General features: G+C 43.3%; 1 protein-coding gene across 1 annotated transcript in view; it reads right to left on the reverse strand.

Moving 5' to 3' along the window:
• The window catches only part of gckr (glucokinase (hexokinase 4) regulator), a 71,812-nt gene that overhangs the window by 16,062 nt on the left and 28,825 nt on the right, over positions 1-26,925 (reverse strand). The window contains exons 10-13 of the mRNA XM_080192361.1: positions 17,302-17,420; positions 13,629-13,727; positions 9,860-9,957; positions 703-773 (exon numbers count right to left, since the gene is read on the reverse strand). Coding sequence (XP_080048487.1) covers positions 703-773; positions 9,860-9,957; positions 13,629-13,727; positions 17,302-17,420 — 387 coding nt within the window. The remainder of the gene's footprint in view (positions 1-702; positions 774-9,859; positions 9,958-13,628; positions 13,728-17,301; positions 17,421-26,925) is intronic.

A 26,925-nucleotide genomic window follows, 5' to 3' on the forward strand; every position in this document is an offset into this window, starting at 1 on the left:
TAATACTACCAATTATATAAATAATTCTCTAATAGACTAAATATTAATGGCAGCTTTTAAAATCTGGCCATCAAAATATAATGTGATAGATTTTAACTTTTCAATAAACAACGAGTGAAATGCATTGGTTCCCTGCCTTAAATGGACATCCTGACTGGAACCTGATTCAGACTGATACAACATTGGATGGCTGAGAGTGCCTGGCTGATAGTAAAGTATTTCATCTGAGTGAAGTAAGTCTTGGGAAAGGGTGGGAGGTGGTGGGCATTGCAATTACCAAGGGTGAGAGTAGGGGTAGGGTTGGTGAGACGGCAGACTGAATTATGTTTGAGGGATCAGGAGGAACAATTCTGTTCATCCCACTCCCACAAAAATAACTTAAATTTTAACTTTCCAGATCATCATGTGACAGCAGCATTGGTAAACATGGTCAGAGCATTCACAGCACGCACATAATTACATTGAGTCCTAAACTGGCAGTTCAGTGCTTAGCTATATCAAAAGGTTGGAATTTGCATATGAAAATAATCTACTGCTGAATTCCTTCAAAAATGCTCATGGGGGAAATATCAATGAGAAGTGCAAGGAGTTCACTGACCTATTTAGAGGTTGTTCCCACCTCCTAAAGTCAATTTGACCAACTTAAAGTAGGCCTTATTGGCTCTTCAATTGGAATATGCTCCATTGACTTAAACCACTTACCAGTGTTGACATATCACCATCATTGTTTGCCATTTCTTTATTGTTTATAAAACCACGAACATGACTGAAATCTGCAATAAAAATGGGACAGCAATACTTAGCGACGAAAAGGTTTTCAATTACTGACCTGTGAAAAATGATATTTTACTTTCTAAAGTATAGCATCATACAACAGAGAAGGAGAATCATCTGGTCCAGCTGAATGCAATGGACTTCTGAATGGCCCATCATTGTATTTTCCAGCCCTGCCCCTCCTGTGATGGGGCTGGAAAATTTCACCCAACACAATTATTCAAGATTAGATTGGATAGACGGATGAAGGAAAAGGATATGGGAACATTGAAGGCATTGAACCTGGTGGCTGTGGCTGTGGTGAGTGACTGATTTAAAGTGAAAACCGCTTTTTTCCTGTACTTCCGGTTCTCGGGGCTTGTTAGAGTGTAGTTTACTTCCGTACCGGAAGTTAGGCCAGGGGATTGTCGTTAAGGGGGAGCGGGGGGTATAAAAAAGGGGTAGCAGTATAGAGCGGGCAGCGTCGGGAGCGGGCAGCGGAGTGAGTGGGAACTGAGTGAGAAGGGCTTTGGCTTGCTGGGCTTAGGCGAGTGCAGGCTTGGAGAAGGTGAGTGACAGATTTCTACCTTGGGCGCTTACAGGAGGTTGGGAAATGGCAGGGAATATAGGGAGGAATGTAAGTTGCGTCCGGTGCCACATGTGGGAGTTCCTGGTGGTGTCACGGGTCCCCAAGGTACACATCTGCAGTAAATGTTTAGAACTGCAGCGATTGAGGGCCCGGATCAGGCAACTCGAGGGGCGACTGGAAGATGCGTTTCTAGTTAGGGAGAATGAGGAGATAATGGCTGGGAAACATGAGCAGGAGGAGGTCTCAAGGGCGGAAGAGAAGGGAGGATGGACGACTGTTAGGAGGGGAAAGAGGAAGAAGAAGAGTAGTCAGGGTCCCCCGGCCTCCCCGGAGGCCCCCCAAGGTTCGTCGGCAGGGGCACAGAAAAATAGGAAGGAAGGGGAGACTGATTTAGAGGGACGGAAAGGGTCTGGTAAGGTGATAGTGGTAGGGGATGGGAGGGTCCGAGGGATTGATAGGAGGTTCTGTGGGCAAGGGCGCGACTCCAAGATGGTGGTCTGCCTCCCTGGAGCAGGGGTAAAAGATATAATGGAAAGGGTAGAGGGAATTTTGAAAGGGGAGGGGACCCAGGCAGAGGTCATAGTACACGTAGGGGAGGGGGATATAGGAAGGAGGAGTAGGGGAGAGGTCCGTAGGCAATTTAGGGAGTTGGGGGCCAAACTAAAGGGCAGGACCTCTAGGGTGGCACTGTCTGGGTTGCTGCCCAGTATGAGCAGGGCTAAGAATGACGAGATCATGCAGTTGAATGCATGGTTGAGGGACTGGTGTAGGGTAGAGGGGTTTACTTATGTAGATCATTGGGAGGTGTTTAGGAGAGAAAGGCAACTGTACAGGAGGGGTGGGGAGGATTTGAACGGGAGGGGGACTAGTGTCTTAGCAGGGAGGTTAGCTGGGGTGTTCAGGAATGATTTAAACTAATAGGGAAGGGGGGTGGGGAGGTGGCTGGGAGAGAGACGGGTGAAAGGAAAATTATAAGGGAGAAGGTGGTTCCGAGGGACATTTGTGGGTTGAACTGTGTCTGTTTCAATGCTAGGAGTGTGGCAGGGAAAACGGATGAGCTTAGGGCCTTGATGTTTGTGAGGCAGTTGGATGTGGTGGCTGTAACGGAGACGTGGTTACGGGAAGGGCAGGACTGGCAGCTGAATGTTCCTGGGTACAGGTGTTTTAGGTGTGACAGAGGAGGGTTGAAGAGAGGTGGAGGGGTGGCACTGTTAGTCAAGGAAAACATCACAGTAGTGCAGAGGGAGGGCGATATGGAAGAGATAGGGATTGAGTCGCTGTGGGTGGAGTTGAGGAATAAAAAGGGAGAGATCACACTGCTAGGGGTGTACTATAGGCCACCCAACAGCCCAAAGTCAGTGGAGGAGGGAATTTGCAGGGGTATTTTGGACAGGTGCAGAAAGAATAGAGTGGTTGTAGTGGGTGATTTTAATTTTCCCGGAGTGAATTGGAGGGGGCCTAGAGCTGGGGGTACGGAGGGAGAGGAGTTTGTGAAATGTGTTATGGAAGGGTCGCTAGAACAGTATGTAACTTGCCCGACTAGGGGAGGGGCTATACTGGATTTAGTGTTGGGAAACGAGCCAGGGCAGGTGGGTGAGGTAGAGGTAGGCGAACATGTGGCGAACAGTGACCACAAGTCCGTCTACTTTAGGATAAAAATGGAAAGGGACGAGTGCCGTCCAAGCGGGAGTGTGCTGAACTGGGGAAAGGCGAGCTATGGCAGGATTAGGAGGGAGCTGCAGCAAACTGACTGGGAGGGACTGTTAGCTGGCAAGTCCACGGTTGGCAAGTGGGAGGCTTTTAGGGATAAAATGAAATGGTTGCAGGGGAGGTTTGTTCCGGTTAAGCGAAAGGATGGGAAAGGTAGGATTAGAGAGCCGTGGATTACGGGGGATATTGAAGACTTGGTTAGGAAGAAGAGGGAGGCGTATGATAGGTCAAAACAAATGGGTACGGAGTGTGCGCTGGAGGAATATAGAGAGAGTAGGAGGGAGCTAAAAAGGGGAATTAGAAGGGCGAAGAGAGGGCATGAGATGGCTTTGGCCAGTAGGATTAAGGATAATCCTAAGGCATTTTATTCCTATATTAGAGGCAAGAGAGTAGTTAGAGGGAAAATTGGTCCTCTTAGGGACAAGAGTGGAGAGTTGTGTATTGAGTCGGAGGGAATGGGGGAGCTCCTGAATGAATACTTTGCGTCGGTATTCACGAAGGAGAGGGGTTCGGAATCGTGCGGTCTCTTGGAGGGAGCGGAGGTTCAGTTGCAGGATATAGTTATTACGAGAGAGGAAGTGCTAGGGCTTTTAGGTAGCGTAAGGACGGATAAAGCTCCGGGGCCTGATGGTATTTATCCCAGGCTGCTTAGGGAGGCGAAAGATGAAATTGCTGGGCCTCTGGCGCACATCTTTGTCTCTTCTTTGGACACAGGTGAGGTCCCAGAAGACTGGAGGGTAGCAAATGTGGTCCCGTTGTTCAAAAAAGGTAGTAGGGATAACCCTGGGAACTATAGGCCAGTGAGTTTGACGTCGGTGGTAGGGAAGTTAATGGAAAAAATACTTAGGGGTAGGATGTATGAGCATTTGGAGCGTTGCGATCTGATTAGGGATACGCAACATGGCTTTGTTAGAGGGAGGTCTTGCCTTACGAATCTGGTGGAATTCTTTGAGGAGGTGACAAAAACGGTTGACGATGGGAGAGCCGTTGATGTCATCTACATGGATTTCAGTAAGGCGTTTGACAAAGTCCCTCACGGTAGGCTGGTAGAAAAGGTTAAGGCGCATGGGATACGAGGCCAGGTAGTTAGGTGGATTGAGAACTGGTTGGGAAATAGGAGACAGAGGGTAGTTGTGGAGGGTACCTTGTCGGGCTGGAGGCCAGTGACCAGTGGTGTGCCGCAGGGCTCGGTACTGGGACCTCTCCTCTTTGTAGTCTACATAAATGACTTAGAAGAGGGAGTAGGTGGTGTGATCAGCAAGTTTGCTGATGACACCAAGATGGCAGGGTTGGCGGGTACAGAACTGGATTGTCAGGTGATACAACAGGATATAGATAGGTTGGTGCAGTGGGCAGATAGGTGGCAGATGGCATTTAATCCTGACAAATGCGAGGTGATGCATTTTGGAAGGAATAATGCAGAGAGGAGTTATGTGATAAAAGGTAGGCTGATTAGGAGTATAGATGTACAGAGAGACCTGGGAGTGCAGGTCCACAAATCCATGAAGGTTGTGTCACAAGTGGAGAACGTTGTTAGGAAGGCTTATGGGATGTTAGCCTTTATAGGAAGGGGCTTAGAGTATAAAAGCTGCCGTCTAATGCTTCAGTTATACAGAACGTTGGTTAGACCGCATTTGGAGTACTGCGTCCAGTTCTGGTCACCTTATTACCGGAAGGACGTGGAGTCTCTGGAAAGGGTGCAGAGGAGGTTTACCAGGATGTTGCCTGGCATGGGGGGACTGGGTTACGAGGAGAGACTGAAGAGACTGGGGCTATTCTCCTTGGAAAGAAGGAGATTGAGAGGGGACATGATAGAGGTATATTAGATACTGAAGGGAATAGATAGAGTTAATAGTGAGAGACTGCTCCCTAGACTGGGTACGAACACAAGAGGTCATCAATTAAGGGTGAGGGGGGGGAGGTATAATTTGGAGGTAAGAGGAAGGTTCTTTACACAGAGAGTTGTGGGGGTCTGGAATGCGCTACCGAGTAGGGTGGTGGAGGCAGGCACGTTGGACTCGTTTAAGATGCAGTTAGATAGGCATATGAGTGAAACGGGAATGGAGGGATATGGTAGGGGCTATTAAATAGGGTAAACCTCGGGAGACACCGGAAGGGCAGGCTGTATAACTAATATGTTTTGTCTTTATTCCACAGGTGGAGGTCCACCTCGTGTCAAGCGAGGGGCATGCACACGGCAGGTTGTGCGTGGGCTGCTCTTGGAAGTCCAGGAGTGGCCTAGTACTTCATGTCGGTGTGTGTGCTTGATCCTGGACCGATAGACGGGCTCCACAACAGCTCAGTGACTAGCACTGCTAGCTGTGCAGATACATGGATTTGGGCCTGTGTCTGTGGGAGTTTGCGCATTCTCCCTGTGGCTGCGTGGGTTTCCTCCGGGCGCTCTGGTTTCCTCCCACGCCCCAAAGATGTGCTCTTAGGCTAATTGGTTTCCACCAAATTGACACTATTTCTTCCCTGAATCTGACTGAGTAGGGTCCCATTCGTAGACATGCAGGGTAGAATAGGTGTAGGGCGATGCGGCGGCGCGGGCTCGTTGGGCCGAAGGGCCTGTTTCCCGTGCTGGGTTGTTGTTCTTTGTTCTGTTCTTTGTTAACATGGCAGGTAAACATGCTTCTGATTATTTTAAGGAATGACGTTGAAGCAGCTATCTCTTCCAGAGGGGAAAAAGTGACTGCTTATGGCCCAAGGACTCATATCATAACCTGTTTTTTACTATCATTCTGGATAATAAATCTTTTGAACAAGTAGTGAAGATAGTTCCTTCAAGTGTTGAAGAGGGCAGATAAATTAGAGAAATCCAAGAGCCACGTTAGCAATTCCATGAAGATACCACAAAGGAAATATGGCAGGACATGTAGAATACTTTGGTGAGCGCGGAAATCCAGGAGATATTTGCAGGATCAAGACATCAAGAGTCTGCTTTCAGAGTGCAGCATCAATTTCCATGGAAACCTTGAAAATCTTAGCTTAGTGTTTTGGAAGTGAATTGGAGCTATATGGCCTGTTTTCTCATAGACCAAAAAGAGCCCATGTTCAGCACTAGTGATCTGTGAAAGGTGGCCATAGAAGTCACTATTTCTATGATAGTGTGAAGGTGACTGCATTAGCAAAGGAGGGAGATTTTGTACCGTGTCTAGTAGACACATATGTGGCACAAGCAACACAATTCCAGAAGTATATTCTGTAAGGATATCATTGACACTGAGGTAAATGTTTCCTAAATCTTAGAGTGCTCTTTTGGTATGATACCAGTCATAAACGTGAGAAGATCTTGACACTTCAGTAGCACAATATGGAAGCAAGAGGTCAGTGTCACATAGGAAAATTGTATTTGGTAAGATGAGAAACAGCCTGTGTTAAGAATGTAACAGTATGGGGATTAGTAATAGAGCCGAATAAATACACAACATGAAATTTAACATGTAAATATTTTGCAATGTAGTGTGTTTCTACATTAATTCAATGAAAATCTTTTGTTATCTTTCTTACGTTGTGGTTCACTTTTGCAAATGTCTTCTCCTTAAAGAAAATGAGTGGTATTTAGTTATCTGAGAACAAGGTAAGGATTAGTCAATGCATTTTGTGTTCTAAAGATGGACGCAGTCTTTTTACTGAAAAGAGTAGATTATCTGCATGACGCCATGTGCTGCTGGGTTATTTCATACCTCCACCTTTCACAGGGGCATCTTTATCATGACCAGGCATGCAATGTCTCCGTCTTCTTCATCTTTCCCTATGTAAATGGAAGCCTCTTTCTGTTGTAAAGGGAAATGAATGAAGGGTGTAGGAAGCCTTTTGAAATCATATGTAAACTGTACTATGTGGCACCACTTAATCTATCCATTCAACAAATTGTAAATTGTGAATATCAAAGGCTTGCTCAACTATTATTTGTGGAATATTTTGCTTCATTGCATCTTTTTTCAGTCTCTGTCCTTGTATGACAGAAAAGAGTCATCAGTCATGAAGAGGTACCAGTGGTCTCTCCTTGAGCAATCCTGTCACTGCATTCTTGCTGAGCAGTACAGCTATCCTCTACTGCCTAAGAGTAAAAGAATCATGTAGCATAAATTGACATATAGAATGAAAGGGCTGACATCAATCATTATCTGTACATTAAGTAAATGAAATCCATTCCTGTTGATAAATGTGATAATGCTTTCAGCAGTGGGTGGCATGAATTGTAGTCTGTACTTGGGAAATCTAGCCACTAAGTTTTGATAGTCTCGCTTTCTGGCTGGCTGCATTGCTAGATCCATGAACTGAAGGCATGACTGAATAGGCCATCCATCAGATATGCAATGTACTGATGTACTGCTCTTGCCTCATGTCAGTAATCTTACACGAGGTTGCTTAAAATATCCAAATACATGAAAATTTAGGACTGTCACTTTCACAATGCTGATATTTGACCCCAATGTAAAGAGCTGCATGCCAGGGTCAAACAGCTGGCATACCTTAGTTGCTATATCTTCAGTCTTTGTGGACACTGCCTATAAATGAAGTCCAGAGACATTCTCTGTGACTTGTTGGCTTTGTGGGATAGATAGCTGAATGCCACGTATTCTCTGCATACATGACGTTGCAATTTCTGGACTTCTAGCCTCTCTTCCTGCAATGATTTAATCATCTTCCTTCTCACAGCACTGGAACAATGGAATTCCAACAAGCAACTCTGTGATTTCACTCAAAAAATTCTCTTCTGCTGACTATAATTTATTTTCTAATATAGTTTTATCAGCTTTTACATTTTGGAAGTTATTTCCAGCCCAAGCAGAATTGCTACCCTGGACTTCCTGACTATCTCGGGGACATTTTATTGGACTCACTACAGCCACCTTTTTTGTTTACACAGATGGTAAATTGATTGACAGTTGGGAAAATTTTGAGTATGACCAAAACCGTGTCCCTCATCTCATCCATACATGTCTGGGTAGATTGTTAGTGAGCAGCTCAGGGTCAATCCAGCTTAAACTCTTGCTGGAAATGAAGTTTTGCTGTGATGCTTTTCCCAATCATGTCTAAAAACTCCAATTTCAATGAGAAGATTCTCTTCAGTGCAAGTATTTCATCAAGCACAACTTATTGGCCTACTGATGTCATCAGTCTTATGGCATAGCGGCACAGTGGTTAGCACTCCTGCTTCACAACGCCAAGGATCCAGGTTCAATTCAGATCTTGGGTCACTAACTGTATGGAGTTTGCACATTCTCCCCATGTCTGCGTGGATTTCCTCTGGGTGCATCAGCTTCCTCCCACAGTCCAAAGATGTGAGGATAAGGTTGGCTGGCTATACTAAATTGACCCTAATGTCAGGGGATTAGCAGGGTAAATGTGTGGGGTTATGGGGATAGGGTCTGGGTGAGATTGTGCTTGATGCAGGCTCGATGGGCCGAATGGCCTCATTATGCACTGTAGGGATTCTATCATTTTAAATGGACAATGAAAAATATTTCTGGGAAATGTGGAAGACAAAGGTCCATGTAACTACAACGTTTATAGATATCAGGAAAATTTATATTTAGTTTGTCTTTCTTGAATTACAATGGTGTTTCATTCACTTTAATAGCATTGTACATCATACAAAGGACCTTCTGCAAATTGAACATTAGATGTGTTCAAATGTTTTACACAAGAAGAACTATCAAACAATTATCTTCATCTTTGATATAGGGCTAATCTTAACATAGAAAGGAATCAACATATACACAATAAAGAGTTTGCTGGAAGTAACATGAATTTTTATGTAGGGACCCATTTTCTATTCCATTCAAAAGGAATATATTCAAGCTTTTTTTGAATTACCGGAACATATGAGGAACCTATAGTTGCCCATTGCTTTCTCCATTGCAATACCTCAGGCAATAAGAGTTGACTTGCCAATCATCAAGACTCTTTTCTCCTGTAGTGTAAGTTGTGATCATTTGAAATGTGGCATTCTTGCATTCATTCTGATGAGTGCAAGATGACAAGATTTGGCAACATTCACTCTTTCAGCAAACATAGAAATTGCTTTGGATTTCATTGCAAATCATGCAGTGACTGCTGCACTACAAATTTGCCAGTACAGCACCATTGTAACTGAATTCAGGTTACATTAGCCTAACTTAAAACTTCCTAACATGACAAAACTGCCACTTTATTGGCTTGCTGTTTGATGTGCTAAGAAAACTTTTAGTGAGCGTAAGTGCTGCACGATGGTATAGTGGTTAGCACTGCTGTCTCACAGCTCAATTTTGAGTTCAATTTCAGCCTTGGTTGTCTATCTGTGTGGAGTTTGCACTTTCTCCCCATGTCTGCATGGGTTTTCTTTGAATGCTCTGGTTTTCTCCTACAGACCAAATTTGCGCTACTTAGGCCATGCTAAATTACTCCTCAGTGTCCCAAGATGTGTAGGATAGAGGGTTTTGCCATGGGACATGTGTGGTACTACGGGGATAGGGTGGGGAAAAGGTTACACTGATAGTTACTCTGTCATAGAGTTGGTGCAGACTCAATGGGCTGAATGGCCTCTTCTGCACTATAGGAATTTTATGATTCTATGATATATTAACCCTGCACTACAACTTTGATGTAACACAACTTCTACTGAAATGCACCTCAGTTATGTTTTTATTTGAACAGAGAAACCATACAAAGTCCATCTTTCATGAGAACATGCTTTTTCTAAGGCCCAAAAGGTAATCTAACAGAAGGTAATAATTTAAAATATGCTGCTATGTCTTCCATCTTGTTGTTTTTTCTTTTAATATTGCTTACATTATTGAACAGTAGAACTCCATTTACCTGCTCCAAATGTTGGTACACATTCACTTGCATCAAAGACTCCCATAATTCCAAGTGTCTTCCATCCAATGTAGTATATATGGCCATTCTGTTGTAAGCTTTAAAAATGACAAAGAGATGGCATGTATCATATAAATCAGTTTGCTGTAATTAATTATTGAATTGAATTTACTCTAGAACAGTGAGAACTCCGGCAAATATTAACCCACTCTGAGATATTTTCTGTCCTAACCCCCAAAAGTCAGAGCCAGCTGCCCAATGTGAGCAAGTGCAATCAGTGGGGAACAAGTCTGTTTTTAGTGTATCACAATCAATTAGTATTCATATTTGCCAGTACAGCATTAATATCTTGGGTGGCACGGTGTCACAGTGGTTAGCACTGCTGCCTCACAGCACCAGGGATCTGGGTTTGATTCCCAATATGGGTCACCGTCTGTCTGGAGATTGCACATTCTCCTGATGTCTGCATGGGTTTCCTCCAGGTGCTCTGGTTTCCTCCCACAGTCCAAAATATGTGAATTAGGTTGATTGGCTATGTTAAATTGCCCCTTAGTGTCAGGCAGACTAGCTAGGGTAAATACATAGGGTTATGGGGATAGGGTCTGGGTGGGGATTGTGATCACTGCAGACTCAATGGGCCAAATGGCCTCCTTCTGCACTGTAGAATTCTATGGTTCAGTCAACAAATACAGAAAATTCAGAGGTCTTACATATGGACAGGAATCCTACATCCTGGGGTACGTAAGAGTTGAGGCTTTCTTAGCTTAAAGAATGAGAATGCATGTACTCATATTGATGAGACACTTTTATATTCTGGAGGATCTCCCAAAATATTTTTATAACAAACCAGGTGTTCTTAAGATTTAGTCACACTCATATGAACAAATGCAACAACTAACATTGCACATTTCAAAGTCTCACAATCAGCAAAGTAATGAATAGCCAGATAATGTGTTTTTGATGATGTTAGTCAAGAGACGATTGTTGGCTCACAAACTTGGAAAAATCCTGCACTTTTTTGGGGAAGTGTTATGAGCTTTTATGCAACCATCTGAGTAGGCAGATGGTGCTTTGGTTTAATTTTCATCTGAGAGGGAAGTGTTGCATTATTGCCACCTCTGCTAGTGCATTGAGTCCTCACTGCTGCAGTGAAACAGCTTGGTAGTTGATAATATATTGACTCAAGAAAATAACAGAAGGGATGAATTTTGACCAAGTTCTCCCTCCCATCCACCATTACCTCAGGGTAAAAACTGCAAAAATCTTGGAAGAATGGATCCACCCCCACCACCCCATTTAAGTCCAATTCTTATGTTCTGTGCCATCTTAAAATACACAACAGACGAAACATGATTGAAGCTGGTCAGAATGTTTATTACATCCTGATTCTGTCTGGTTGTTGAAAATAGCATTAGTGGCATGGAACAACTAATCTCCAGTTCAAAGCATTTAATGGGCAGTCCACTTTCACCGTAACTATTTATAAATCTTAAAAATATTGTCCTCATCCAGAAATGTTTTGGCAAACTGTATCTTTGGTTTGACAAGGCCAAAAAGCCAGAACAACTATACATTATTTTTATTTCAACTTAATCACATACAAAGTGGCATGATAATGTGTTCCCACATGATTTCTAAAGAACACAAAAATGTTGGTCAGTTATTCTATGAAATACGATCTTTGGCGAGACCAAATACTGGTAGGTTATTTGTAATGTTGAATACCTCTGTCCAACCTTCTAGCATAACATTGGTCACTTTTGATTTCTTGTCATTTTAATTCTCTTCCACTCCTCTGACCTCACTATCCTTAGCCTCCAAAGAGTGGTGTTGTAATAATGTTACTGATCTAGTAATCCAGTTGCCCAGCTAATGCCTTGGGGACAGGGTTTCAACTCCTACCACTACAGCTGATGATTTAAATTCAATGAATAAAATATGGAATTGAAAACAAGTTTCAACAACCGTTAACCATGACAGCAATCACTATAGTTTGTAAAAACCCCACCTGGTTCACGAATGTCCTTTGTGATTTTTATCTGGTCTGGTCTACATGTGAATCCAGACCCACAACAATATGACTGATTCTGAAATGGCCTAGCAAGCCACTCAGTTCAAAGGTGATTAAGGATGGAAAACAAATGCTGGCCTTGCCATTAATGCTTGCATCCTGTTAAAAAATGAATTAAAAAAGCCTTTCCAATGAAACGCTACGGAAGCTTGAGGAAAAACAGACATTCAGGCACAATTGGCGGAAAGACTTCCTTCTGTGCTGTAAGTGTTCCTATCTTCCTATGTCACCTCATCTTTAGATTTAGCACTTCACAGTCTTCTAGATTCAACATTGGTTCAAGAAGTTTAGGTCATAACTACTGCTCCCATTCATTATACAGCAGCTGTCGCTGATGATTCTGCTATTTCCATTTACAACTCACCTGGAACCATTTCTTGTTTTTTTCCTTGTCTCATTACTACCAAATTTTGCATCATCCCCTTTTTCAATTTAATTTTTTCTGCCTTCCACCCTATTACAGACTTCCCTTTGGTTTTCTCTTCCACCCACTAACCCGCTGTCCCCCCCAAACCCCTCCCTCACACCACCCACAATGCCTGCCTCTATACTTGCTTAAAACCTTTTGCATGCTAATCAGTTCCAACACAGACAAAATATTGTCAATCTAAAACATTTACCCTGTTTCTCACTCCACAGATGCCAGACCTGCTGAGTATTTCCAGTATTTTATGAATATGAAACCTGAGACTTTGCTAAGCCTCACTTTCGACTAGTTCCTGGTGAGGATTTGCAGCCACCTTCAGTAAACAGTGTTGGATAGCCACACCTCCAGTGATGGCTGACTGGAGAGAAATAGTGAGCTAGTTGTTGAATGTCAAAGTAAATTCATAATCATTACATTTTATTATTATAATTGTCTACTGCAACATAATACATCATAAAGTAGTGATCAATGGTAGCATATTAGCTGATTTGCCCATGCTAAATTCTCCCTCAGTGTACCCAAACAAGCACAGGAGTGTGGCGTCTAGGGAATTTTCACAGTAACTTCATTGCAACATTAATTTAAGCCTATGTGTGACACTAATAAATAAACTAAACTAGACTCCAATTTTTTTAATCATTAAAAAATAAAGTTACAAAAATAAAGTTACCATTTTAGATTAAGCAAAAACCGCCATACTTTAAGTAGAAAAATATTGAAAAGCGAAAGAAACTACTGCATGCGTTTGTGGCACTTGCACTCTTCTTAGGCTATTGGCAATGCAGGCAGGCTGTGTTCCGAAAGTTAAGGTAAGAAATACATCTTACAACAGCCACTGGATGGCAGGCAATACTTTTCTATTCAGAGAGTTCATTTATTTCTGTGATACAGCATCCTTATTAGTGGTAAGAATCACCCATGAATCAGATTGGCAGTACCCCATTGTTGATGTAACTTGGTCAACCCAACATTCAGTTAGGTGGTACAGTCCTCAGAGTTAACTTGGTATGCCTTCCCTGCAGACTGAAACACGGAAAGCTTAATAACAAAAAATATTGACTGGATTAAACCAGAGTTATCGTTTGCTCAATAGTATCCTTCAGTGCTTATTCAAGTTTGCCTTACAAGCATGATCACTGCGACTGGTCACAACTATTGTTCTCTGAATCTACTGCAATCTAATTGCTTGAAGACATTGTAGATATTCTATAAATCCTAATACATGCCCTGGAATTATTTACTGTGAAGAACTTTCTTTGGTGCGGCCTTACCTTGCACCAGCCTGTTTCACTAAAGCAGCAATCGCTTCACTGTGAGAATATGTGATTGAGTGAGCCTTTTCATAACTCCTCAGCAAATCCAGCAGATACCTGTGAATTTCCAAACAACAAAACTTGGACTTCTTTATCTGTTACGGTTTGGATTGTTTTTGATTTTTATTTTTCCAATGTATAAAACAAAATATGCATCAGTTTCATATTTCATTGAGTCTGGGACTTATGTGTGTACGACAGTAAAGTAACGTGCTATGAAGATTTAATTAGCCAACTTTATTTCCACTACTATTATACAAGGTATTATCCAGCTGATTGGTGTGAATATTAAATAACTAGACTGCATCATCGTTCACAATTTAAATGGGATTTCCTAGGTATTCGCAACATCTATAACTTAGAATAGAAACACTAGTTACATAACTGGACTATTAATCCAGTGCCTAATGATACAAGGATATGAATTCAAATCATAGCCATCAAAGTAACCTTAAAATCCCCCTTGGCCCCCCTATTCCCACAGTCAATGTCAACACACCCCCCACAAATGGTTATTGCCAGCATTCTCAGCTCTCAGTCTGTTCCTGGCCATCACCAGCACATACAAATGAATCTCGCCACCCTTCTCCCCACTATGATGCTCCCGCTGGAGCCCATGTTGTCCACAAACTGCTGCAGGGGGCATTGCCAGGCTATTGCTTGGCTGTAGTCCGTCCCCCTTCCCCCCCCCCCCCCCCCCCCCCCGGCCGGCAGGGCTATACCCATGACAGGTTCATGTCAAGGTGAATCTGTTATAAATCACGTCAGCTCATTGTGAATATATGGTGAGGAGACAATATACAGCGAGGGGGTAGGTTAATCACATTGAAGTCCATGGAAGTACATTTAAATCAGGTTCACAGCCATTGTGGGTAGGTGAACCTGATTATTTCGCCGGCAAAAATCAGAAGTTGGGATCTCACCAGCAATATCCACGACTTTCAGGTTTCCCTTCATTTTGAGCCCCCCCCCCCCCCAGCAATCTCACGGATGGCAAGATCCCGCCCGTTGGCACATAGACATCTGAAGATGGAGAAGTAGCTTTTGTCCAATGTTTACTTTTTGAATTTTATTTTTGATGGGCTTTTCGGACACCCCAGAAGTCCCACTTGAATAACAACTTAAAATTATGAAAAAGAAACAGGAAGTGCTGGAAATGCTCTGCATTCTATGATGGAAGGTCATTAACCTGGCATATGAATGCTTTTTCTCTCTCTACAGATGTTGCCTGATCTGGCTTATTAGGAACAAAATGCCTTTTCTTCAAATTCTTACGATAGATTGGGCGAGATTTTCTGGCCTCCCCTCAGCATTTTTCGCGGCAGCTGGAGGCTGTAGGACCTTCTGGCCCTGCCACTGTCACTGGTAATTGCTATTGAAGCCATCCCACGCTGCCGGGAAACCTTGGGCAGGGGGTGTGCCACCAATATACCAGAGAATTCCGCCAGTGTGAGTGGCCAGAAAATTCCAGCCATTAATTTACAATCTGCTTTAATTAAGTTTGATTAAAATAATCTTTTCAAAATATTAATAACATTTCAGAATATCCGATATTAGTCATCTGATGCTCTTTTAAAACTTATACAGTCCACACATGTTCAGGTTAGGTTGATTAGCCTTGATAAATTGCCTCTTAGCGTCAGGAAGATTAGCAGGGTAAATATGTGGGGTTACAGGGATAGGCCTGGGTGGGATTGTTGTCGGTGCAGGTTCCATTGGCCAAATGGCCTCCTGCACTGGGATTCTATGATTTATTAAAAACTAAAATAAATATAGAGCTATTTAGGACACTATTTCCAAAACACCATGCAGTACTTAATATATAAGTGTCCAATCATCATTCTAGAATATAGTTACTTATTACATAATCACAGAGATGCGGGGCAGAACAAACCATGTTTGAATTGCAGCAATTTAAGGAAAAAAATTAAAAATGTCTAACAGTGTATTATAGCTCCAGATTACTTATGGACATTTAAGGGAGACATTTTATTTAAAGGAATACAAGCCAATGCGCTGAGCAAACGAAGGCTGATGGTATAATCAACTCTGGAAAATTCTTGTCTGACCAATCCTAAGAGAACATGGAATGCTGCACCCGAAAGCTTTCAGGGACCCTCTTCAAAGAGAGATTTGAAAGAGAAAATTCGAAAGACTTAATCTCCTGTGGTTATGGAGAAAATGGAGGCTGATTGTCACATCTCAGCAGACATCTAAAACCCATCTCCTATCAATTTAAGTCTCAAGAGTATGGAAATGGCCTGACTCTGGGGCAAAAAATGTGTTATCTGTTCCCTTTCAGGAATACACAGGAAAACAGGATAAGAAGCTAGCTGCAGACCTGATCCGTGTATACAGGTGCTGATGTGTCAGAGTATGTGACACAGGAACCAGAAGAGACAGCAATCAGTCACCCCTGCAGCTTGTAGACAATAAAGGATCTCTTTCTCTCAGTTGCTGGAAGGAGCTCAGCAAAAGCCACCATCGAAAGGAAATTGGACAGCTTTCAGCTAACTTGCAGAACCCAGTCTCTCCAATTTAACCGCTAACTTGCCAAAGTCCGCTCTACTGGAATCACCCACCTTAACCATTGAATCCCTACAGTGTAGGCGAAGGTACCAACTCTCTGGAAGAGCATTTTACCCAGGCCAACCGCACCACCTCTCCTCCATCCCCCCAACAGCAAGAGATGAAGAGATGAAGCGAAAACCAAAAGTTGTGAATATTGCAGGCGAGATCCCATACACATGCACTAAGACTAGTATTTCCAGTCCTACACTTTACACTTGTACTCCAATCCCCTTGCAATAAAGGGCAATGTGCCATTTGCCTTCCTAATTGCTTGCAGCACTTGCATGCCAAATCCCTGTGTTCCTCGTAAAAGTACATTCAAGTCTCTTTGAATGACAATACTTACAAGTTTCACATCTTTTAAAAGATATTCTGCTTTTCTATACTCATGACATAAAGGAATAGCTTCACACTTTTCTACATCGTACTCCATCTGCCATCTTGTTGCATATTCACTTAAATTGCCTATATCTCTTTGCAGTTCTCTGTGTCCTTCCTTTCCTTCCCACCAAGCTTGGTACGATCAGCAAACATTACTATATTACTCCCTGTTCCTTCACCTAAGTATTGATATGGATTGTAAACAGTTGAGGCCCCTGCACTGATCCTTATGCCACTTCACTATTCACTGCCTGTCAACGTGAAGAAAGTCTATCAGCTGAATCCCTCTGATGGCCAGCTGAATTAGAAACTCAAAGAAAGAAAATGCTGGAAAATCTCAGTAGGTTTGGCAGCATCTGTAAGGAGAGAAAAGAGCTGACATTTTGAGTCAGATGACCCTTTGTTAAAGCTGAAGAATTAGGAACTCACCAGTTAATGACTGTACGGATATGTTAACATGCATATGTTAACAAAGAAATGTAGAAAATGCACTGAAGCTTATAAAAGTAGACATGTATTATTTTACTCTATCCTCTTTCAAACTAAATCGGCCTACTATGTATTTTCTGTTTCATTTCCGATTGCCTACATTTTACAAATATGGTGAACACAGTGGATGAATGAGTTTCCAATAGGAAATGACTCAAGAATTTATAGAAGGAAGTCAACTTGAACATACCCATCTGTGATGTCAGTGTTGTTTGCCAAAGCCTTGTGTGCAGCCAGGAAAATAGTCTCCAGGAGGATTTTGGTGACACTTCCACCTTTCATGCGGGATGATCCAGTAATTCCTTCAGGCTGAAAGAATTTAATTCCATGTAGCTTTACAATAATGATCATATTGTGTGCACACAGGAATTTACTTTCTAAATATTTCCAGTCCTACAAGATTATTTGCATACTTTTACCTGAAACACTTTTGCTGTTGTTCTATTGTGCAAGTGAATACAGTCACTGCAGTCTGAATGTTCCAGTGACTTTCCCATATTGAAAATGTGAGACTTTTGGTTTAATGGTTAATTAAAACAGAAACTCAAAAATCACTCTACTTTTTAACTTGCCATAAATTGTGTAAAACTGTGGGCTGTAACTTTTTGTATGAGAACCTGGCAGGTTTACACTAGAACTATGCATGCCAGTGCACACCTGTGGTCTGACTTTACCACAATCATCCAGTACTATGTGAAGAATGGGAAAGGAAATATTGAGCATGGGGCAGACAGGCACAGGCACTACTGGGCACATCCCCATCACCCACTTGCCTCCTGCAGTCAGAAATTCAAAAACCTGACTGCCACTGGGAAAACAATAATCCCAATCATGTCCTCCTTAAACATACTTAAAGGGACAAAATTAAAATTAAAATAAGCAACATTTTTTTTTCAGGCTTCGTCCCCAGATCCCAGCAGTGAGATGCATATTCATTGATTTGATTTATTATTGTCATATGTATTAACATATAATGAAAAGTATTGTTTCTTATAGACAAAGCATACCATTCATAGAGAAGGAAATGAGAGATTGCAGAATGTAGTGTTAGTCAGCTAGGGTGTAGAGAAAGATCAACTTAGTGCAAGGTAAGTCCATTCAGAAGTCTGATGGTAGCAGGGAAGAAGCTGTTCTTGAGTCAGTTGGTATGCGGCATCAGACTTCTGTATCTTGACGGAAGAAGGTGGAAGAGAGAATATTCGGGTTGCGTGGGGTCCTTAATTATGCTGGCTACTTTGCCGAGGCAGCAGGAAGTGTAGACAGAGTCAATGGATGGGAGGCTGGTTTGCATGATGGATTGAGCTACTTTCATGACCTTTTGTAGTTCCTTGCGGTCTTGGGCAGAGCAGGAGCCATATCAAGACGCGATATAACCAGAAAGAATGCTTTCTGTGGTGCATATGTAAAAGTTGGTGAGAGTTGTAGCTGACATGCCAAATTTGCTTGGTCTTCTGAGAAAGTAAGGCAGTGGTGGGCTTTCTTAACTATAGTGTCAGCATGGGGGGACCAGGACAGGTTGTTGGTGATCTGGACACGTAAAAACTTGAAGCTCTAGACCTTCTCTACTCTCTGTTAATGTAGACAGGGGCATGTTCTCCTTTATGCTTTCTGAAGTTGATGACAATCCCCTTCATTTTGTTCACATTGCAGAGAGATTACTGTTGCCGCACCAGTTCATCAGATTCTCTATCTCATTCCTGTACTCTGTCTCATCATTATTTGAGATCCAACCCGCTACAGTTGTTGACAAGAGCTTCATTATATATGTTTTGGCAGCACGGTGGTTCAGTGGTTAGCACTGCTGCCTCACAGTGCCAGGGACCCAGGTTCGATTCCAGCCTCGGGTCACTGTCTGTGTGCAGTTTGCATGTTTTCCCCATGTCTGTGTGGGTTTCCTCCCACAGCTCAAAGATGTGCAGGTTAGATTGATTGGCCATCCCCCTTAGTGACAAGGGGAACTGGGGTGGATATGTGGAGCTATGGGGAAAGGGCATGGGTGGGATTGTTGTCAGTGCAGTCCTGATGGGTCGAATATCTCTTTCTGTACTGTCGGGATTATATATATCTTTCTGTCTATTATGCTGGACTCCCTTCTGTTGTTCTTTCCCTTCCTCTCATACAATAGATACCAGAATGTGTTTCCCATTGGGAGTACCCCTATGTTTTTTGAGCAAAGGAAGATACAATGGAGCTAGGAATGGCTAATCCAGAAGCACAGGAGACTCACAGCACCTACTGATATGAAGAACTCTGGGATGGACAGATCTAAAATGCTCCTTTCTTTAGCTGGCCCAGGAGCAGTGATTCCAGATGCTTCACTTCACATTGGAAGCGATTGAATTACACCCCATGCTGCAAGGTACACTCTCCAGTCCACTTCCACCAAAGACATCACCATCAATGGTCACAATTGCCCTCCACTTTTATACCACCAAGTCATTCTCGCTGTGTAATGATGTACTTTCAGAGACTTCATTTGTGAGCAACAAAGGATTTATTAACAAGTCACGTGGAGCAGTTGCATGTTTGCAGCTAATTCTAAAATATCTCTACTTAGGAGAACTCCTCCCGTGGGGTGATTTCCCCACTCTGAATCTCAAATGGTTACTCAGGTCAAAGTGACCTTTACTCTGCTGTGTTGCCTTTAAGGAGGCATTTACCACATCTCTCTCCCTTTAACTCCTTTATACAATATTCAATGACAAATTTCCTCAGTCCTAAATTTTAACTAAACATTATATACATGAATGGATAATTATAAATTGATGTTTTGAGGGGTTTTCCTGACCTATGTCAATCAGTGTAATCCTGCTATCTGGGATGCTCCCCAACACTGACATTGACTGCGATAATGGGCACCTCTTCTGGCACAGGCAGTTTATCACTATTTGCTGCCGAGGAGACTTCAGTTCTGTCTTTAACTGGTTGATTAGGTACTTTGGTGTTCACAGATTCGGAAACATTTCTTGATGGCAACACTTACTGCTGAAGAGTCTCTCTACTCCACAAGTGGTTTACAAATGATTCATCTCCCCCTGTTCACTTGGTATGAAACCCACAAAATTCTAATAGGACAAGACAGGGTAGATGCAGGAAGGATGATCCCAATGGTGAGGGATTCCAGGACCAGAGATCACAGGCTAAAGATAAGGGGTAAATCTCTTAGGACTGAGATGAGGAGAAATTTTTATATCCAGAGAATGGTGAGTATGTGGAATTCACTACCACAGAAAGCAGTTGAGGGCAAAACACTGTGTATTTTCAAAAAGGTTTAAATACAGTTATTGGGGCAAAAGGGATCAAAGCATTTGGGGGAGAGGTGGGATCAGAGTTGGATGGTCAGGATGAATGGTGGAGCAGACTCATAGGCCGAATGGCCTATTCCTGCTCCTAACTTTTATGTTTCTGTGAAAGGGGCCCAGTCTTTGTGACAATGTGCCAGATTCTCCCAAAAAGATTCTAAATGCTGAATTGATGGGAGAAATGGGATAAATCACAATTGTTTTTTCAGTGGGAGTTCAGATTCAAATGTCCCTCACTCTGTGCAATGCAGAGGTCACAGTCGTAATTATCATTAAAAGCTCGGGGGGGGACAGGGGCAGTGCCTATTCACACTGGAGTCTGGCAGTTCCGCAGTGGCCCTGATCTGTCAGACTCCCGTTTGCTGGCCAGCTCAATTGTTGGTCAGCCCAGGACCCCGGCAGTGTTGCCCCTACACTCTCCCCCACAGCCCGATCATAGCCCCCATGACTAATTCTGGGCCAGCCCCGATCCTCCCCACCCCATCCCCATCCCAAAGCACTCCGATATCCAGCCCCTTTCCCAGCAGTGATGATCCCCCCTCTCCCTGGCAGATCCCACCTACCCCGACAGGCAGACTCCCACTGGCAGGCACACCCACCCCCAGGAGGCAGATCCCGCCGCCCCCCCAGCCAATCGCTGGCCTTCCCCCACCCCCACTGACTGCCCCTATGCCCCACCCACAATCGATCCTCCCATTGGCATTGCCAAAATGCCCCTGGGCATGGGTACTTTGACCCTTGGGCAGTGCCAGGAGGCACAGGCTAACATTACCAGGATGCCCATTCCCAGAGGGCATCAAACCCTACTGCCTGGCCCGCTGCCCCAATTGTGCCCCCTTCGCTCCAGTTGGGTCTCCCACTAGTTCCTCGAATGCAGGGAGCTACTCTAAACCCCACTGGAGTGAAGTACTCCTGTTGGAGTGGGAGTTACTATCAAGCCCAGAGAATTCAGTCCTGGGTCTTATAATGACATATAAATCTCATAAAAATAGATTAAAATCACTTAGCTGGTTTTCCCGCCAGTTTCCAGTGTGGTCCACCGTGCACGTTCTCTGGTGGTGGGAGACGTGCACGCGTCGGGAACACGTGCGAATCACATGTAATGGTCAACATGCACATCTCCCAACCTGATGCGCCAAAAAGCTTGCGTGCCGGGATAGGACAATTGGGCCCATTGGCGTCAAGGTTCCTCCGTGACGTTTTCTTCAGGCCAGTTTAGAAAGTTTGGACTGCTCTCTCAGCTAGGCTGTCTGATGTCAAATGGTTGCAATTGAGCCTTCATTAAATCCACAGGTTCACTAAATTCTTTGGAGTCGAGCATGTTTAGAGCTGTAAGACTGTGAATAAGATTATAGACCTGACTTCCACAAACACTGAGGAGAATTGCTTTGCATTTCACCTCTTCCCCTACTTTGTTTACTTGGAAATAATACCCATGGTGCTTGATTATTGTGTCCAGTCCTTTGTGGGGGAGTCAGATTTGTCTATTTGGCCAAAAAAAAGGCATTCTGGTGAGTATATTTTTTTCCTTTTTCTCAGACTTCGATTAAAGCAGAATATTCACAGGTATTGGGCCAAAGGCAAAAGGATAATTAATCCTTGTCACTCGATGTAATGGTGCACTTTCAGAGGCTTCATTAGTTAACAACAAGGGATTTATTGACTTCTCAACAAGTCATGTTGAGTTAGTTCTAAAATACGTCTGCCTTGGGGAACACTTCCCGTGGTGATTTACCACTTTGAGTCCCAATTGGTCACCCAGGTCAGGTGACCCTTACTCTGCTGTGTTGTCCTTAAAAAGACAATTACCACAAGCTTCCACTTCAGATGTCAGAACATTAACCAACTGGCCTTGTGCAGATATATGAAGCAAATAACAGTTGCACAACTGATTCATGACTTTCCCTGAGGTAGCAGAAGCAGTGTGACTGAGGGCTATAGATTTATACAATTTAAGGAGTGATTTATTACTTGCATGACCATACATGTTTTCTTAATCCAATTATCTATGTCAACTTGAAGGGATTGCACTTTCTGAATCTCAAGTTTATTTGTGACCAGCTTTATTGCATCATTGAAGTACGTTTTGCTTTCCTGATGGTTTGTATGATGCTTTCATTTTAAGAGTGCTTGCTCTCACCCAGAAAAGCATTAGGCAATGTCCCATTAATCATGGCAATGGGTTGCAGGTCCTGCTGTAGAAAGTGAAACAACTCCTTGACAGCCTTGCTAGAGAAGCTTTGTGCCCTAATACACAACTCCTCAATTAAACAAAGGTACAGTGTATTAACCAGGTCCAAGCTTTTGTTTAGAGGATAAGGATGCCTACAAGAATGCTCCTGCCATCCAGTCTCCAATTCTCCCTGCTAGCCAAATCCCATGCTCCCTGCCAGCCCATCTCTCGTGCTTCCTGCTATCCAGTCTCCCATGCTTCCTGCTAGCTGGTCTTGCATACTTCCTGCTAATTGGTCTCATTACTTCTCAATGCTCTTTCTTTCAGTTGCTGCTCATCTTACTCCTTTAGTAAAACTGGAATTCATAGAATCATAGAATTCCTACAGTGCAGAAGGAGGCCATCGCATAACCACAATTCCAGGCGCTATTTCCATAACACCACATATTTACCCTGCTAATCCCAACACTGGGGTCAATTTATCATGACCAATCAACCTAACCTGTACATCTTTGGACTGTGGGAGGAAACTGGGGGAAACCCACGCAAACATGGGAGAATGTGCAAACTCCATACAGACAGTCACTCGAGGCCGGAATTGAACCCAGGTCCCTGGCACTGTGAGACAGCAGTGCTAACCACTGTGCCACTGTGTCACCCAAATTGTTGCAGGATGCCCATTTTGGTTAAAAAGTACATTATCAGTAGCCTTTAAGATTTCAGAAGCTAATTCAATCTTCAGATACAATCAGTTCACATAAAATAATTTGTCACTCTAACCTATCATTAAAACATCTCCAAAACCTTTGCAGTGATTTATGTTACAGCAGATCCTTTTAATTAGTATTGGAAATGACTGCCCCCTGACCTATAAGCCATAAGAAATAGGAACAGGACTAGTTTGTTCGGCCCCTCAAACCTGCTGTGCCATTAAATAGGATCATGGTTGATCCAGCATTCCTCATACCCACTTTTCTGCCTTTCCCCATAACCATTGATTTCCTTATTGATCAAAAATCTGTTTACCTCAGCCTTAAAGATACACAAGGGCTCTGCCCCCACAGCTCTCTGTGGAAAGGATTTTCAAAGACTCATAACCTTCAGAGAAGAAATTTATTCTCATCTCAGTCTTAAATTGGCACCCTTTATTCTGAGACTCTGCCCTTTGGTTCTGGACTCTCCCATGAGGGAAAACATCCTCTCAGCATTTACCCCATCAAGTTATTTAAGAAACCTATGTTTCAATAAGATCACATCTCTTTCAACTAAATTCCACTGAGACAATTCCTCCATACTGGGGATCACTCTAGTGAACCTTCTCCGAACTGCTTCCAATTAAATAATCGCCAGGATTCTCTCAGCCTGCTGCACTGCTCGAGCAGCTAGGTGGGCCAGGAGTCACCAGTGGGGGGCCTGTAGTGAGTTTTGTGATGTGGATATGCCAGCGTCGGACTGGGGTAAACACAGTAAAAAGTCTGACAACACCAGGTTTAAGTCCAACCGATTTATTTGATAGTAAACTCACAAGCTTTTGAGGTTAAGCTCTTATTGTCAGTTTTTGTATTCCTCGCTAGTTTGCTCTCTTATTTTCTGACTATTGTCTTTTTAGTCCTCCTTTGCTGGATTCTGAATTTATTCCAATCTTCAGGGCTATCACTGATCTTTATTTCCCTATGTGCTTTTTTTTTTCCAACTTAATTCTCTCCTTAAATTCCTTGGTTAACTACGGTTGGTTTATATCTCTCTTAGAACCCTTCCTCCCTACTGGGATATATTTTTACTGGCAGTCATAAATTAACTCCTTAAAAGCTCCCAGATTTCCTGTTAGTCTGTCTACCCAGTCCACTTTAAGAACGTAAATAAGAAATAGGAGCAGGAGTAGGCCATCTGGCCCCTTGAGCCTGCTCCGCCATTCGATAAGCTAACTTTAGCTAACTCTATGCTCATTTCATTGTAATTCCCCTTACGAAAGTTAAACACAGTTGTTTCCAACACAAGTCTCTCACTTTCAAAATGAATATTAAATTGCAATATCTCCTATATAATTGCTGGTTTTCTTTAACAGTTCATAATCCAAGTGATCAAATCCAAATGCGTGTGTGCAGACTGCACGGGGGCACTGAATATTTCCATAGCTTGTGAGGTCTACCGTAGACTAGATCTATATGATGAGTGAAGAACTCTTGCCGTTGAAGGCTGGGGACAAAAAGAAGTCCTATCCTGCCCTTTGGCCATCACTGGTTAGCTATTCTAATATAGTGGGTAGGAGGCAGTAATAAATAGCAGCGGGACTTGAAACAGTGCAATCTTGGAAGATGCAGCTGTCTCCTCTTACCTAGCTTGTAAGGAACACTTTGCAGCTAAATATGAGCTGGCACCAACTATCTTGACCATCTCCTTCAATTGGGCGTGTGCACTGCCTTTAGAGGAACTTTGCTACTTGATGCCAAGTGAAACCTCTCTCCTCTGCTTTCATTAGGTCAGTAGTATTTCCACTGCAGCTTCTGAGTCATATTAAGCAATAATATCAATAATAATATCATATTAAGCAATAATATCAATGGGTGCTATTCTGATTGGCGGTTGGTGACTAGTGGAGTGCCGCAGGAATCAGTGCTGGGGCCTCAGCTATTTACCATTTATATAGATGATCTGAAGGAGGGGGCTGAGTGTAGGGTGATGAAATTTGCTGATGACACGAAGATGAGTGGAAAAGCAAATTGCGTGGAGGGTGTGGAAAGTCTGCAGAGGGATCTGGATAGGCTAAGCAAGTGGGCGAGGACCTGGCAGATGGAGTACAATGTTAGCAAGTGTGAGGTTATCCACTTTGGCAGAAATAATAGTAGGAGGGATTATTATTTAAAAGGCGAAAAGCTGCAGCATGCTACGGTGCAGAGGGACCTGGGGGTCCTTGTGCATGAGTCACAAAAACCTAATCTGCAGGTGCAGCAGGTGATCAAGAAGGCGAATGGAATGCTGGCCTTCATAGCGAGGGGGATAGAATATAAAAGTAGGGAGGTCTTGCTGCAACTGTACAGGGCACTGGTGAGGCCGCAGCTGGAGTACTGTGTGCAGTTTTGGTCGCCGCACTTGCGAAAGGATATATTGGCCTTGGAGGGAGTGCAGAGGAGGTTCACTAGGCTGATACCGGAGATGAGGGTGTTGGACTATGAAGAGAGACTAAGTAGACTGGGTCTGTACTCGTCGGAGTTTAGAAGGATGAGGGGGGATCTTATAGAGATGGATAAGATAATGAAGGGAATGGATAGGGTAGAGGTAGAGAGATTCTTCCCGCTTAGAAAGGATAGCAGGACTCGAGGGCACAGCTTCAAGATGAGGGGGGGTGGGGGGGGGGACAGTTTAGATCAGGGTTGAGGAGGAACTTCTTCACTCAAAGGGTGAAAATCTCTGGAATTCTCTGCCCGTTGAAGTGGCTGAGGCTACCTCGCTAAATATATTTAAGTCACGGGTAGATAGGTTTTTGATAGACAAGGGGATTAAGGGTTATGGAGAGAAAGCGGGAAAGTGGAACTGATCCACTTCAGATCAGCCATGATCTTATTGAATGGCGGGGCAGGCTCGAAGGGCTAGATGGCCTACTCCTGCTCCTATTTCTTATGTTCTTAATAATTTTCACTCTTGCTTTCAATTAACACTTCAGCTGTGATTTTCTGACCTTGTTATGGTACGACCTGCCTCAGAGAACGCAGCGGGCCTGCCAAAAGTACATTGACTTTTGGTAGGACCAGGATTAAGATCTTGGCGATGGATGAGGCTGGAAAATCCCAGCCAATCCTTTTAGCAAATCAAACAAACTAAATTAAACAGACTGAAGGACCACGCAAGAAGGGCAGCCCCTTAAAGGGGAATCACCTGAACCATAAACAATGCATAAATGAAACTTAAAACATCGAATCAAAAGGTGTCAATTATACACTCCAGTCCCTGTGATGCCAAATGAGCATAGAAGACTTCAATGGTGCCCATGGACACTGCATTCTCCCTCTTCTGGAACATCTGGCCATGATTGTAGCTGTGGTAAAGGGGCAGACAATCAGGTCAGATGACCCTATTTATCACCCCCTGCCTGGACCTGTTTATACAGTAAAAAGTCTGACAACACCAGGTTTTAGTCCAACCTATTTATTTGATAATATACTCGCAAGCTTTCGAGGGGTTACCCTCTTCGTCAGGTGAATGGAGAGTTCTGGCCTCAGACAGAGCATATAAAGCACAGACAGTTTAGAGATTACTGATTAAAATGCGAATCCTTACACCTAACCTGCTGTTCAAGACCTGAAGTGGCTGTTTATGGCAGGTTTGGTCAGATCCAGGACTG

This window comes from Carcharhinus amblyrhynchos, chromosome 7, assembly GCF_965287045.1.
Source record: "Carcharhinus amblyrhynchos chromosome 7, sCarAmb.v2.hapA, whole genome shotgun sequence".
Classification (NCBI taxonomy): Eukaryota; Metazoa; Chordata; class Chondrichthyes; order Carcharhiniformes; family Carcharhinidae; genus Carcharhinus; species Carcharhinus amblyrhynchos.